We start from the raw sequence: 16,023 nt of genomic DNA, 5'->3' as shown, positions 1-16,023 counted from the left end.
TCTAACTTGGCTTTGGCAATGGTTTTGCAAGCACTTGAAAATTAAATCCATTTTTTATGGCACTACAAGGTATTATCTCACAGCAAATGATAATTAAACACCTGTGAAATCAATTAGCCTTTTAAACAGGGAAAAAAAAGTTTTCCAATTATGTTTTTGCACCTCCAAACTTTTTAATTCCAGAACCAGCGCTTGCAGAGCAGGAGATGAACTGCCAGTGGCCAGCTAACCAGCACTCAGATCACCCCAAAGCATTGCGCAGCTGTAAATCCAGAGGCAAGCAGCTCGCAGTGGCGGCACCCTTCCAGGCAGGATGCGTGAGCCTTCCCAGCTCAGTCCTGGGCAGCCATCTATCTGACACACAGCCGAGCTGTCAGCTCTTCCACAAAGGCACTTACTCACTTGGCGTTTTCAATGCCAAGTTTTACTTGACAGTTTATTTAAAAGCCAACATACCTTAGTGGAAACCAAGCAACGAGACGCTCCGTGTGACTGAGTGGGGTTTCTTCTCAGGCTTTCCAGCCAGTAGTTCAGAGCCATCTGTATTAAGCATTTGCATATGGAAAAATGGCCAATTGGTTAATAGCTGAAAAGTAATATACTGGAAAACCAAGAAACACTTTTCTATTTACCCTTGTGTTACAGGTTTTACTGTCTGTCTTTGTTGTAGTACTTTATATGATACAGAAACTTCTGGAAGATGCAGTGTGCATTCATGGGTTTGCAGATTCAGAGAGGGAGCCTTGGACATAGTTGGTTAAGTGCCATCACAATTTTTTGGCTCAGGAAGTAAAAAAGCAGCTCTAGTCACATCTGACATCTTCAGCGGAATGTGCTGATAGTCCCTGCCAAAGATGAGCTCCAGCATCTTCCAGAAGATGGATTATGTGTGGCACTGTTAAAATATGTACTGCTGGGTTAAACCCATTGCATTTGATTTGAGTTAAACCTGTTGTATTTGGCTTGGGTTCTGCTCCCGTATTTCCATCTGAATTTTAATAGCCATAACATGCAGCTGGATTTGAATGAATGCTGCACCACCAGAGAGGAAGAAGTAAGGTCAGGATGCTGTGGTTAGCATTCTCAAGGTCCCTCTAGCTGCTGGAGAAGCCACCAGTCATTTGTGTCTCAGGTTTCATCTGTGAAACGGGAATGGTGATTGTATCCTGTCAAAAAACATGTTGTCTACATGACAGGTGACATATAGTTAGATAAAGTGTTATGATAATTACTGCATCTAGACATATCTGCTGATCGAAACAGTCTTTTTAGATTTTAGACCTCTCTTCAATCAGTAGTGATTAAGAAGTGGCTTTGAAAAAAATAGTTTATACTAAAATTGATAGTGCAAATATTTCCCAGGCTAGTTTATAGTCTCTACAGTGTAGTGACATGGGGAAATGCTTAAGCTGTAGGAAGGAATGTATGGCATGGCTGATTAGTCAATGCAGAGCTCCTGCAGCCTGCCAGGGCTCCTTGGGATAATGGAGAACCAGGAATGCCAAACAGCTTTCTAATCCATGTGCTGATTGACATGGTCGGCACATCAGAAGAAAAAAAAAAAAGAAAAAAAGGGGGATGGGGGAAGACAGACACTGTGTTGGATCAAGGAGTTAAAATGGTTTGGCCAGGCAGTGTTTCTCCTCTGGATAATTGCCCACACAGCACTGCAGTGTTTACACCTGGGTGATCGATGGGGCCAAACATATTTCCTCAACTATGGGTGGTGGCAGGGAGGGAATAATTCAATTAAGTTGTGAATAAATTAGAATTGATTGCAAATAGAGCTATTCTTTTATGCTGCCTAAAAAGGTACTAGCTGTGAACAAGGTATACTTAATCATCATGAAAAGAAGCCTGAAAGTTAATAAAACATGCCTCTAATACTTATAGAGGGATGCCAGCTTTGGATTAAATCTTTAGCTATTTTAGTTGTGAAGACCCAACTGTCATTTTTAAGGCATATGCATTTTGGATTTTAACGTTTGAATGCTGCAGCTGAGACCCAGGCCAAGCCGACCCTAAAATTGGCAGTAAAATGCTACCTCTGTGCAAGCGTGCAGAATGAAGAAATCAGGAATGTATGAGCAATAAGCATGTGCCCCAACTCCCCGCCAGTCTTCTAATGTGGAAACCTGGAACTTTGTGGGAATAAATACCTTCTGAGCAAAGCAGAGGACTCCTCTAAAAGCTTTTCTACAGTAAATGCTAGGGAAGATAAGCTGCCAGAAGGAAAGGAAAGTGCCAGAAGTAGTGCAACACCGAAGCAGCACAAGTAAGGAAGAAGTGTCCAGCCAGCCCCTGCTCAGTGCTCTGCAGTGCTGGTCTTTGCTCTGATTTTCTGGAGCCTGAAAGACCTCCGCAGCTGGGTAAAGAAAGAGGGTCTCTGTAGGCAGGTAAAGGAGGGCTGTCCACACACACTGGCAGCTCCAAGTTTGCAGAAGCCACAGCAATGCAAGCTGGAAGACCGTAACAAATGTCCCTGCCATCCTCAGATGTTACCAGCTAATGGTAATAAGTAGTTCTGGAAGCAGATCTAACCCCCATTGCTGGGGAGAAGAATGAGAGGAAACCCTGGAAGAACCTCTTCTAAACACTTGACTATTTTCTCTATAGCTTAAGATGCCTCCTCCAGTTGTGAGTGGAGGTTCTCATGCTTGATTGCCTCCCTGAGGTTTTGCTGAGATTAGTCAGTGGAGATAGTGGGGAAATAAAGCCCGTTGTTGATGCAGTACTGATGTTTGCATTAAATGCCAGATTGGTACTTAAAGTACAACATCAGTACTCCAGCTGAGAGGGTGTTGCTGGAAGTCTGTGCCAGCTCTGATTTCTCTCCTGGACAAGTGAAGGAGAAATTTCAAGTCCAGCAAGTACTTAACTCAGATACTTACCTTTAATCATAGAGATTATTTCACTCACTTCACTGAAAGTATTTTAAGTCTGAGTTAAGGAAAGCTCAGAGATGCTTTCAGGTGTAATGCTGTATGCTTTCTACTATGGTAGAAAATGTACATAAACATTTTGCAGTCCCTGTCAGAATGCTGGCAAAAATCAAACCTGCTGCTGTGTGCATGGTTCTGTCTGGGCTGAATGGGAAGGAGTCTGACAGTGAAAGTCTGACAGTGAAAGTTGCCCTGAGCCTTCTGTCCTCACCATGGCCTGTGGGCTGGAGTTTCAGTTACCAAGTGATGTTTTTGTGGCCAAGGTCTCTTCCAAATGCTTCCTGACAGTCCAAAAAACAAACAAACAAACAAACAAAAAAAAACAACAAAAAAAAGAAACGGTCTCTGCTGCAAGTTTGACTCTGGAATACTGTTTGGTACATGTACATTATTTCCTCTGTAAGTGATGCTTCCAGTTACAAAGCTATGCTTGCAGCCTGACGGAAATGTTTGGGGGTAGTTACATGTGTTGCACAAAAAGTGTTCCCAAATTTGTATTTAAACATGCTGGGCCATCTTCTGTCTTCCAGCTAAGGCAGAGTGCTCCCATTGCTTGGTGTGCTACCCATGAACTCAAAGGAGTAAAAACAACACCTCATGTTTGCAGATTTCAAATAGATGCTTGATCCCAGAGTGGTCTCTGAGGGGTTTAAAGTGGGCATGGGTCCCTTATCACTGAGCTCAAAGATCCCATTGAGTCACCTTAAAGCATTTTGGTTGAAATTGCAGGGAAATTTGTTCAATAGAATCTCTGGTGTGATTCACTCACTTCAGCAGCTCTTGATGGATATTACTTTACTCTGGATCTGTTCCTTCTGTATTTGTGGGTCCTCCCTGAAGCGAGTAGTTATTTTGTGCCCATACATAAAGGTTAGGATGGGGCTTTCTGTGTACTTACGATGTAGATAAATTGTTTGATGACCAGGAACTGTGCTATTACAGACCTCTGCAATAAATCACACGTTAAGTTTTAAAAGGCTCTAAAATGGGGGCAAGATGCTAACTGGTTTCGAGGTGGAAAATGGTCAACAAAATCCTCTTACGTTTTTTCTTCCCTTTGTAAATCTATACTGATACCAGCAAGTTAGATATAACAGAAAAGGTGCCCAGTATAGGATGTCACTGGGCTATGGAAGACTCACTTGCAGTGGCCTTGCTCTCTGCTTTCCTTCGTGTTCTGGTTTCGCCATCAATGTTTTGTGGAAAATGCTGCATTCTGGGGTATTAACAGGATTTTATGTTTTTAGCTAGCTAATGATGGGGAACTTCTGACTGGTGTTTTCTAGCCCTGTGGGGTATTCTGTTTTTGGTATTTATTAACATTTGTTGTCCTACAATACACAGTAAAAGCAAAGAGCCTCAGACCTCTCAATATGTAAAAAAGGAGTGCTTTAAAATGGCAACTTTTTAAAAAATTTGGGTTTTTTGTATTCCAGTCCTAATATTTTCCCCTGTATGCTGTGTCAGTGCTGACTGTGAGCTGGGACATGGCTGCCAATCTCTATCCCACACAGAGAAAAACAAATAGCTGCCACTCAGATAGAATATGTATATATATTTTTTAACCAAAGTTGAGATAGGATTCAAAAGAAAAAAGGGACTTTGAAGTCTGTTTTGTAGTTTTAATTAATGCAATGAGGGGTTTTATTTTACTCTCAGTGGAGATAATCTTAATCCATTCACGGTGACCTTTTCTTGTGCAAATTAGCTATACACGCTTGTTTAAGCAAATGGGCCTTTGCAAGATGTCTCTTCCTAAAGACAGAGCTTATAATTGAAAATTGGCTTACTCCCATCTGTCTGGCCTGTGTGAGAATATAAACATAGATGCTAACTTCTTCGTATGTAAAATACAATCATGTATATATGTATATGTGTGCACATAGACACAAAACAGATCCAAAAAAAATTGTTCTGCCTGCAGGACATGGTAAAATTAGACCATTGGTGTCAAAAAAATTCAGTGGTACAAGTTGCTGTCAAAATAGCATCTATGTGCAGAGTCCAGGACACTTTGGAGAATGGAGGGTGTTCAGTCTGGATCTTTTTGACTCAGATGAGGTCAATGCCATTCACAGTGCCATGGGCTTTTCAGAAGTACAATTTGCTAATAACAGGCGGGAAACTGTTGGGATTTGACGTGTGGTTTTGGTGAATGATTTTGTGGTGATTGATGTAATTGGAAAAAAACCCCAGAAGTGTCTATCAGCACTTTCATTCAGAGAAGCATGGATCATTGTAGCTATGTGATTAATTGCTAAAATCTGGTCGTATATTCCTCTCTCCACACTTAATAACCACCAAGTGAGTCATTGTATCCCCCCATCCCTTTTTTAGTGCCTGCTTGATAAGGAAATATTTCTTTGGCATAGCTTGAATATTTTTTTGCTTTGTACAAACCTTTGTGAACACAGTTATGCATGGCTTTGACTAAATCTGAATAGAAATCAGGGTCACAGAAGTGCTGCAACAATGCTTTGGGTATCAAAATATTTAATGTGCGTTTGTTCTTGGAAGTCGCACACTGTTTATACAGAACTGGCTCATTACTGCAAAGGCAAAATTACTTCCTTCCTTATCAGTCTCATTACCACTCTCCCCAGCATTCTCCCATGGTGGTTGCTCCTGAGGATGAACAAAAAGGGAGCCAGAGAGGAGGTTGACACACATGCATGGAGAGAGTTAGTTAACCTGGTGCTGAACGGTCTTGGTTGGGGATGATTTTATCCAGATGTGTCTCAACAGCTGTTTGCATTTTCACGCCCAGTTACTCTAGGACTCACTGCTAATTGAATTTTCTCTTTTCTCCCCTGTTCTTGTTAGGTATGATTACCGTGAAATGCTGCACAATGCCACTTTCTGTCTGGTTCCCCGTGGCCGCAGGCTTGGCTCTTTCAGGTTTTTGGAAGCCTTGCAGGTAAGAGCTGCAGTTGAAAGCAGTGACTACGCTGGCTGCAATTCAGTGTGCAATAGCAGGGAGGTGGGGAGGAGGGAAATGTGTTTCATTTCCCTAGTGGACAGTAATCCACTTTGCGAAAGCCTCTATTCATACTTCTGGAGCAATTGGCAGCTTCTTCCCAGGAGGGGCTGAGGCACTGAACTCATCTGAAGGTTGGATTGCTCTATCTCCAGGAAAAGGCTGAGAGATTGGTTAAGAACAGTATTTTGTCAAGCTCTGAGACTTCCCCTGGGAGACACTGGCCTTTACACCTAAGCCCTGGGGCAGTAAAAACAGCTTTTTGTTTTCACTTAGCCAAAACAGACTTGCTTATGCATTGCCAGTTTTGAGATGGTGCTTGCTGAACATACAGAAGGTGGCCTGGAGTTGTTAAAGCTCCAGATGGAAACTTCACATGAAAGTGGCTGTAAGCTGATCTCAGGGAGTGCGTGTGCTGTCTGGGACAGCACCTGAATATCCTTCACATTTTAAAAAATGTTTTGGTTAGTGATCCCCTTTTTACTGTGGGCCAGCTGCAGAAGGCAGTACAAAAGGGCTCCAGAGTCCCTGTGGCCACGCAGCACAGTGGTCAAGTCTGACACCTGCCTACTCCACCTTCTGCCTGTCTGGTGGGTTTTGTTTTATTTTTTTTTTTGGACAAACATCAGCCTAATCCTGGATCTTCAGTCAAGCATAGAGAGCATTTTGTGAGATGTTGCAACTCCCCTGTGGGTCTGGCATCTGAATTTCCATGGAGGCTGGAGTGGAAAGAAGGAGGTGCTTGGTTTCAGTGAAATGGCAAATGAACACACCTTACAAGGTCCTGCCTCCACTTGTTGTTTTGCCATTTGGAAAGTGTCACAGCATTGACAGTAAAGCTGTTAATGAATGACCTCCCATCCCTTTTCATCATCAACCATAAAATGTTCCAGCCACTGTTAGAGAGGATTGTTCACTGCAGTGCTGAGCAGGATTCACATACCTAAGTGTAGGTATATTATGTCATTTTAGAAGCCCAGGGTACCCCAAAACCCTTCTGGCTTTCTGCTGCTTCTCTAGAAGGACTCCAGTAGATTCTCTGTCATGTCTGCCAACCCTTGATGGGTTTTTTGAATACCTTACATGCCCTGGACACATAGGTGTAACCACTTAACCCTACACGTGCAATCAAATTTGAGATCTAAGTTCTAGACTGTCACTTGCCTCTTTCTCCCACTAAAGAGAAGATTAATAGCCTGAAAAATGCTGTTCTCTCTCCAGTCTCTTCAGAGGAAGAAGTGGGACTGGCTTGTATGAGATGACAAGTCACTTCAGATCCTCCTGAAGAGCACTCCTCAGCTCTTCTGTAGTCTGGGCTCAAAGTCATGCAGCTTCTATTAGATACATTACCTCAGGAGGAGAAAGCAAGGAGTGTACCTCACTGCACAGCACTTGTGGGCTCCTGGTTAATGATAAAATGCAGGCAACTGAGGATTTCACTATCAGGCTAGCAGCAGTATTCACCAGTAATCATGTATTCCCAGTTTCTGTCTGGATCCAGGTGATGTTGAAAGTCCTAATCCACATTAGTGCAATGTTTCAAACACATTACTAAGTTTTTTCTGGTTGGCCTTTTTCATCCACTGATATAATTCCTTACAGAAGATCACAGTTGTTTACACATAATAATCACTGTTATAATGTAGATTTGACCAGTCTAAGATGCTCTGCATGATGCATCTTACCAAGGGAGGCACAGCAGTCTGAAAGATTCCCCTTTATACCATCTTTTGGGAGGCCTTAACCCTAGTCTGGACCAAACTCAGAGCACTTAAGCTTGGTTTGATCCAAAAGAAACTGAACCAGCGCACAGGTTTGATAAAAATCCTCTGGTACTAGGTTATTTCATCACGTCAGAAGGTGTTTAGTTTGGATCTTATGTTGTGATTGAGCTGACCAGAACATAGTGGTGATCATTTGTTTATGGAAATACTGACCTATTTGCTAAGTATTCACAAACTGCCAGTGCAGAAGAACTTGTAAAACTCGTAAAAGTTTAATTAGTTTACATCATACTGTTAAGAAATAGACATTAAATGTGTATGCTTTTTTTTGTTTTAGGACATACAACAATTCTTTTTGTAGACAGGTGATGACAGACGAGTTGTATTTGTGCAGTTGCCTCTATTTGGAGAGTTGATACCAAACAGGATAGAGAATTTACTCCTTCATGGGAAAGGTGGTGAGGAATTAAATACAATCTGTATTTTCTGTAGGGCTGTCAGTAACATACTATAAAAGCTAGGGAAGTTGCTCCCTGCTAAGTGGTTCACAAAGCAGCAAGGAATACAGCATTTTGTATTAAATTCTCCAGTGCTCCATCTGCTGCATTGAACAGTTCTGCCCTTGTCTGGCAGCGTAAGCACCAGATTGCAAATGCCACTGTCGGTGCAAACCCCACCTTTCAGTGCTCATGAATAAGCCCAAAATGGAAAACTACAAACACTTGGGCTGCCCTGCTGTGGCTTCTGGTGTTCTTTGCCATGTTGCCTCCCCTGAGCTGGTGCAGAGAAGGGGTCAGGGTGCTGGTGGAAGCTGGAAGCTGCCCTGCTGACGTGGTGTGTCCCTGTGCCCACAGGCTGCCTGCGTCCCGGTCATGCTCAGCAATGGATGGGAGCTGCCGTTCTCAGAAGTGATTGATTGGAACCAAGCTGCCATCATCGGCGATGAGAGATTGTTATTACAGGTAAGAAAGAGACCGCGGCCTTCAGCCCATCACTTGATTATTGCTGCCACCATCTAAATGGACAGGGAAGATGAATCCAAAAGGTCAGAGTTGTAAAAGATTTTTTGATCGTGCAGGGATTGTCTATGTCAGACTGGCTGTGAGCTCATTTAATATGACATCATTCATTATTTAACCTGAAGGTCATTGCAGCCACCAGGCCACATTCTTAAGTGCAGGAGACTTGTATTTTTGCAAAGGGCATGAAATCTCTTCTGGTGTGGAGCACTTGGATGCCAATCTGAGGTTGACCTGCCCAGGTACTGTGATGAAAGGGAAAACGTTTGAGGGTGGATTCTGCCCCAGTCCTTAAAAAATAGTTTATCCTCAGGGGTACCCTCAGGAAAGCAGGTATTTTCTAAGGCAGGAGTTACCATCTAACAATTTGATGGGAAGCAGAATCTCTTCCTTTTCTGATGTGTGGACCATGTGGCATTGCTTTCTGTAGCAGTGTTCATGTCACTTATTGTGAATCTTGAGGTCATAGAACAAAAATGGGCTGAGAAGTTACAAATTCTCTGCTACTTTCAGCTCTGCTTTGGTTTTAGATGCACTATGGTTGTTTTGGTTCTTTCAGCTGTGTTAGAGGGTATTACAGGCCAAATATATTACATAAATTCTGCAGAGAAGTTCATGTTAAGAGAAGTTCTTGAGAAATTTTTTTTTTCCCAAAGTGCCATTGTCCAGCATAAGGCTGAGATCCACAAGATCTGGAATAAGCACAAAGTAGCAAAGTAGCCACTAAGTGTGATTTTTTTTTTTTTTAATCCTTGTATTTAGTGTCCTCCACAGAGAGAAGCCCTCAAAGATAGAGGTGTGGTGGCACCCCAAAACAAAGTGTCTTTGCAGTGTCATCAAATGGCTGTTAACTTGTCTAAGGAAGTAAATATTTGTGAAGAGCTGGTCTAGTAAGCCTTGCAATGTGGTGCCTATTATACTTAATGTCATACAAGCTGCAAATATAAAAGGGCCATTTGATTTTTTGCTTCTGTGGACAGCACATTTTTTCTGAGCAAAATTATGTCTCTCTTTAAATAATAATAATTTGCTGATCTTCGTGTTTTCCAGTAACGTGCCATTCGTTCACTTCACACAGCTGCTTCCATATTGAACAGCTACTGCTCTGTTATTAACAGTGTTTTTAAAGAGCTGGCAGAGGGCCTGAATGTCTGCTCTGGGAAATGTTTTTGTTATGTTACAGTTTTTCATTTCCTGTTTGAGAGCAACTCGGATGTTTTTATTTGCATATTCTCCTCATCATAGTACTGGGAGCTTTTCTGCATTTATTTGTGCAGGGTGGTTTTTCCCTCCCCACTACTCATTGCTGAAATGACCTTTTATTAAAGTTCTAATAATTCCAATGTAATCATGCTGGATTAGTATTAATACATCATTTTCCCCACCTGTCTTTCTGGACAAGTAGATTAATAGGCAAATGCATTTAAAATGGGAGCTCTGATTTTTCTTTCCAGCTGTTGTAACAGCCCCCATCAAGGCTCTTTTTAACCTTGACACTGTGTTTGCTGGCACTCAGGAGCGTGGTATGGTGTGTAAAATCATAACTTCATGCAGTAACCTTCATAGTCAGAGCAGCATTCCCCTTCAAAAGGTGTAGTGGGGGTTGAGTATTGATTTTATGGGTGGATTGCACATGTATGCACACACACGAGGTTGCACATATTGCCATTAAATGTTTATTGAGAAAATGTTGTATTGCCACTATAAACTGACTTAAATCTTGTCTTTGCTACTAATAATGTTTCTGGGTGTGATTAATACACATCTGTGCAGCCAGTACAGGTAATGTTTATTATCCTTATTGGAGCACATCATCAATAGTTATATGATCTCTTAGACGTGTGCCAATACACATTTTCAGCTTCTGTCTTTCATGCTACTTTTGCAGAGAGTATTTTACCTAAAGACCTATGTTTTACTTAAAGGGCCTACAGGGGAGGGAAATACAGCAGCATCTTATCTTGGGCAATCTGACCATTTTCTTCTGCTCCACCTTGCTGCAGTGCTGACTCTCATAAGCCCAAAGTCTGTGTTATATTAGCAGTGTCTCTAAGATGATGGTCTAAGAGTTGAAGGGCTGAGAGAGCAAATACTGGCCCATCTGACACTGCACCCAATGGAGCCATGGGCAAAGTGGCCAGACCTAGTTGCAAACTCTGCAAGTAAAGAATTTGGTGGTTCTTGTGAAAATTTTTTGCATGTAAATTTTTAAAGTTGCACATTTTCTTCAGGAAAGAGGTTTCATGGGAAATCATTTTATTTGGGAACACATGAAAGCAAATAATGATCACCACCTCTTCTCAGAATATTTCAGGAATAAGCAGATGTTTTGGTCAGGAGAGGGTTGAATGTGGTGGGATGCAGGCAAACTTCAGAATAAGCTGAAAGGCACAAGGACCAAATACACAGCCCAGGTATTTGCTTTTAACTAATGACTCAGGTAAAAGATTTATGAGACATCAGTATCTGAGAACAAGCTGGCATAATTTAGTGGTTGGACTCGATGAGCTTAGAGGTCTTTTCCAGCTTAAACAATTCTGTGATTGCAGTTAGAAATCACAAAAGTGATTGAGTGATTGTGTGTGTGTGTGAACACAACTGTTCATTTCTACAAAAAGATGAGCACAAAGCAGCAACATATTCTAAATGCCTTTCTAGTGCTGTGACTAGCCCTCATCACTGAAGCAAATTTCAGTTAAATCCCCTTGATAATGTCACTTTGCATTGTCCAAGTTGTACTGGAGGCCTTGGTCAATGTCCTAACTTTAAAAATAGCATATACACACCTTAGTTTTGAGAGGGACATGGGGATGGTGACAGATGTAGACATGAAGCTCTTCCCTTCTGTTCTAGTGAGCAGTTACATTTTTAATAGAAAAGAGCTGCAGCAGGACAATTTAGTGTTTATTTATAAGACAACTTATACAACAGTTAATGTGTAGGTTATGGAAAGAGGGCAAAAATGAGCACTGTTTTCCCTTGTGAATAACAGATGTTGTGGAAGATGTTATTCTTTCCACCTAAGGTAATTACTAAAATGCAATTTGATCCACAGGCTCCCAAAAAGTGGAGTCTTACTTAAGTTGTTGCTATGTTTTCCTTAGGACACTTAGTGTTGCCATGCTGTGGTAAAAGCAATTCCAGATCCCATTAATATACTTGGAATGTGGGGATTATTGTTGAACTCTCAGCCCCTGCAGGTACTAGGTTGTTAAAATACTAGTCCATGAAGAGTTTTGTGGGATGAAAAGCATGAGGGCTGCATGGAGGAGCTCCTTACTGTGCCACACCACTCATTACCATAAAACAATCAAAAACTAAAAGAAAGCAGATTAAAAAAAATTAATATATTCAGTATCAGAGGTTATAAAGGGTTGTGTCTCATTGGTTTTACATCAAGATTTTAGCTGTTGACACACATCTCCATTGGACTGGAGTGCTGAAGCTGTACAACCTGCTAATGGAGGAGAGGGCTTGTCAGCAGCATATTCATTTGATGAGATTGTGTTGTTTCTAAAGCTTCTGACTATATTACATCTTGTATTACAGATTCCTTCTACAATCAGGTCTATCCATCAGGATAAAATCCTAGCACTTAGACAGCAGACACAGTTCTTGTGGGAGGCTTATTTTTCTTCAGTTGAGAAGATTGTATTGACTACACTAGAGGTAAGTAAAAATTGTCTGGGACCTTGCCAAGCAGTGAGATTTCCGTACCTGTCCAGCTGCTCCTGTCCTCAGCTGGCTTCAGACCTTGGTTTTCATGACATGCAATTGGTCACTAGGAAAAAAGCTCAGCATCTTGATGAGTTTTCTCCCCTAAGGAAATACTTTCTTCATTATCAGAATCCACATTAGAAAACTGACACGGTGAAAAATGGGAGCTACCCAACACATGGAAAAGTTGTCATGTGTGATCTTGACTTTGCAAGGCTTTATGGCTTGTGAATCACTATCCTTGTCACTGGTAGTAAATGTATTTCTTAAGGAACCTTTCTGGAATTCTTTTTGGAAATAATGCTACTGTAGAGCTCCTTGACCATTCCTTAACAGTTTGATGCCTCCTGATGGGGATATTGATTTGGCTCAAGAAAAAGGGAGGGGTGTAAATGCCATGTGTTATCTCACACACAGGAGAAGGGAAAGGCCTGATCATTCTTATAAATTATTGATAGATAATCATAATTAGACTGCTATTAAAAGGGGAGACAGATGATCTCAAATGTGGAGAAAATCCTTTCTGAATTCAGAGACAGGGGAAAGATGAAAGGCTCTTCAGAAGTAGGGCCCAGGCTGCAATTTCAAAAGCAGGTTTCTTTTCTAACTGTTTTGCAATTTTTCACATAAATTTTTGACACATTTGTACCACTGAAAGGGGCTCACTTTGTAGGTGCAAATGCATTCGTCTTATGCTAATGCTTCTGCAATTGCACCTGTCTTTGTGCACAGTTGAAATGTACAGTTTTTAAAGCTCCACATTTCCTGCTGTACCTGCTTCTCCCTGAAAACTGCAAATGAGTGCCCATGGCTGATCAACCTCCAGATGCTGCAAGGCAGTTCCTTAGGTTTTTTCATGCCAGTAAGAAAACCAGACAGGGAACATTTGTAGAGCCCCTGGTCCTCAGAAGAGCATCTCTTCATCTGTGCTGCCTGCTGGGAACTGCTCTTCATCCTCAAACTCCTCATAAGCACTGATGAGGTAGTGATAATTAACATAGCCCACACCAGGATCAGACTCACAAAGGTGGAAGACCATGTGCCATTGCTCACAGTTTAATTAACCCTTACAGAAGTGCTCCCAGAGTCCACCAGGTGCCTCATGCATCCTGTGCCTTCCCTGCATGTGCCCTGTTATTGTTAGGAGCTGCTGAAAGGACAGGGACACAGAGCTGTCCCCACTGCCCCTCTCCTGCCTGTGCTGGCTCTGGACTCCAGGGCACATAACCTGCAGCTCCCACAGCCTTGGTGTCCATCACATCAAGCTCCAGTGCTCACACACGTGTCTTTGGTGCTGCTTTGGGACACATTGGCCATGTGGTTTCAGGAGCCCAAGGGACAACAAAACCTCTAAAGCTGAAGCAGATGGGTAACCAGCAAGCTGGAGTTTCTGCTCAGAGCAGAAAAAACAAGGTGAAGACAAAAGTCTTCCCAGAAGATTTAGTTTAATGAAACCAATTAATGTATGCCTGGTGTTGATGTTCTCAGTTTTTTCATCTGTTTGGGAGACTGATTTTGGTTTGAGATTTTTTTGTTGGACTCTCAATCTTTTGAGACAGCTAAGAGGGATTTTTTTCACTCCTTTCACATTTCAACTTGCCTAAATCCCATGTTAACTTTCCTTAGGAAAGGATTAATATAGTTGAGAATGACTTTTGTTGTTTGAAACCTGCAAGCTGTATATCCTCTTCTTAAAATCTAATGCCTGGAAGTAAATTCCTAGCAGGATTTTTTTTTTTTTGTGGATGTGATCCATCTTCTGTTGTAATACTGTTGTGTCAGAATGCTCTGATGATTCTAGAAATCATCAGAATAATCACTTGCCCACTAACTGCAATGCCAATGTATGTCCCTGTCTGAGAATATCAGCACAGAAAAAATCTTCACCAAATCAGATGTCTGCAAGGACATCACAGCCCTTTATTCTGCACTCCTCTGGAAACCTTAAATCACATTTTAAGTTCCTTGATCATCTCACAGCATTTGGTGGCTGTTGTGGTTTACCCCCAGCCAGCAGCCAAGTCCCAGGCAGCTGCTCATTCCCTCTCCCATCAGTGGGGTCAGGGAGGGAACTGGAAGGGTAAAAGCCAGAAAACTCATGGGCTGAGATAAATACTGTTTAGTAGGGAAAGCAATAACTACGTAAAAAATGAAGCAAAACAAGAAATTAAGTCACTGCTTCCCACTCCAGGAGACCAGGGCACCATCACGTGTAATGGTGACTTGAGAAAACAAACACCATCACTCCAAATGTCTTCCTCTTCCTTCTTCTTCCCCCCACTTTATATCCTGACCATGATGTCATTTGGTCTGCAATTTCCCTTAGGCCAGTTTGGGTCACCTGTGCTGGCTGTGTCTCCTCCCAGCCTCCCAGGCAGCCCCAATTTCCTCACCACCATGCCATATGAGAAGCAGAAAAGGCCCTGGCTCTGTGCAAGCTCTGCTCAGCAATAACAAAAACATCTCTAGAGTATCAATCCTGTGTTTAACACAAACCCAAACCACAGCCCTGTAGCAGCCACTGTGAAGAAGCCCCAGCACAGTGGCCTAATCCAAGCAGCTGATAGCCCAAAATAAGATGTTTGAATTGTTTGGCCAACAGCCCTCTGTGGCAGGCACAGAGGAGCTGCCCAGGATCTTGGACAAGGGGAGGGTTAGGCAGTGATGCTCACGAGTGCCTGCTGCAGGCTGGTGAGTGGGAGCTCGGGCAGTGCAGCAGTGGGCTGCTGCAGGCACCATCAGATGCATGCTCCAGCATATGTGCACTTCTTCAGCTTCATCTTCTCTTGAAACAAACCCACAGCATGCCCAGTCCTCCACTCAGGAAGAGATGGGGAGAGGGACAGCACAAAATGCAGAAAATAAATGCTGGATGCATGGCTAGGGCCTGTTGAAAAGCTGCAATGATTAGGGCAGCGCGTGAACTTTTTGAAGTGTTAGGATGAGGGGACAAAAATATTGGACGATTAATGCATTCCAAAAAGAAGAAGATCTTGCCAGAGATCCTAATCCCTTTCTTCCCTTATTAAACTTCCTGTCATGCCTCATCATTGGAGAGACCAGGTAGATGCTGTCTCTGCAGTATGTGCAACACCGTACACTCTACATTTTAATTCCTTGTGTCCTCCATGAGGTTTTTTTTACACTTTTTAGTTCTCTTTCTGCCATGTTTTCCTCCTCTGTCCTGACACACAGCTAGGTTTCGTATGTAGGCCCAGGAGAGTGCTGAATTAGTGATCCATTTTTTACTGTGGTGGAGCACCTCTGCAGCTCCCCAGGAGGATGCAGGAGCACTGGGGAGAGGTTTGTGGGGCCGAGGGGCTCCTAAGCACCTTTGTGGGTGCTGGGGTGGCAGCGGGGCCCTGCCCCTGGAGCTGCGCTGGAACGCCAGCCGCGTGTCTGCCCTGAGCCTTGCTGGCTGCCAGTGCCCAGAAAACTCCACCTCCCCTGTAAACCTCCTGGCCAGGCAAATTTACAGACTTCTACTTGTCCAGTTCTGCCCCAGTTCTGAGACAGCAAGAGGGAGGAGCTGCAGTATTTATACTCCGTGGTAAACACTCAAAAATAAATACTTTCCAGGTTCTCTCTTGTTTAGTGGCAGTTGGGTAAACAACAGTCATTGAGTCATTGTCTGTGTTTTTTCC

The 16,023-nt window shown here is 42.6% G+C and overlaps 1 protein-coding gene across 1 annotated transcript in view; it reads left to right on the top strand.

The window, feature by feature from the left end:
- EXT1 (exostosin glycosyltransferase 1) overlaps positions 1 to 16,023 on the top strand; it is a 176,851-nt gene that overhangs the window by 145,761 nt on the left and 15,067 nt on the right. Inside the window, 3 exon segments of the mRNA XM_039715416.1 lie at positions 5,766 to 5,859; positions 8,498 to 8,605; positions 12,212 to 12,331. Of these exon segments, the coding sequence (XP_039571350.1) occupies positions 5,766 to 5,859; positions 8,498 to 8,605; positions 12,212 to 12,331 (322 nt within the window).

This window comes from Passer montanus, unplaced genomic scaffold (genome assembly GCF_014805655.1).
Source record: "Passer montanus isolate IOZ18808 unplaced genomic scaffold, ASM1480565v1 scaffold33, whole genome shotgun sequence".
NCBI classification, from domain to species: Eukaryota; Metazoa; Chordata; class Aves; order Passeriformes; family Passeridae; genus Passer; species Passer montanus.
Note: the sequence above shows the minus strand (reverse complement) of the source record. Positions and strands in the feature narration are given on the sequence as shown.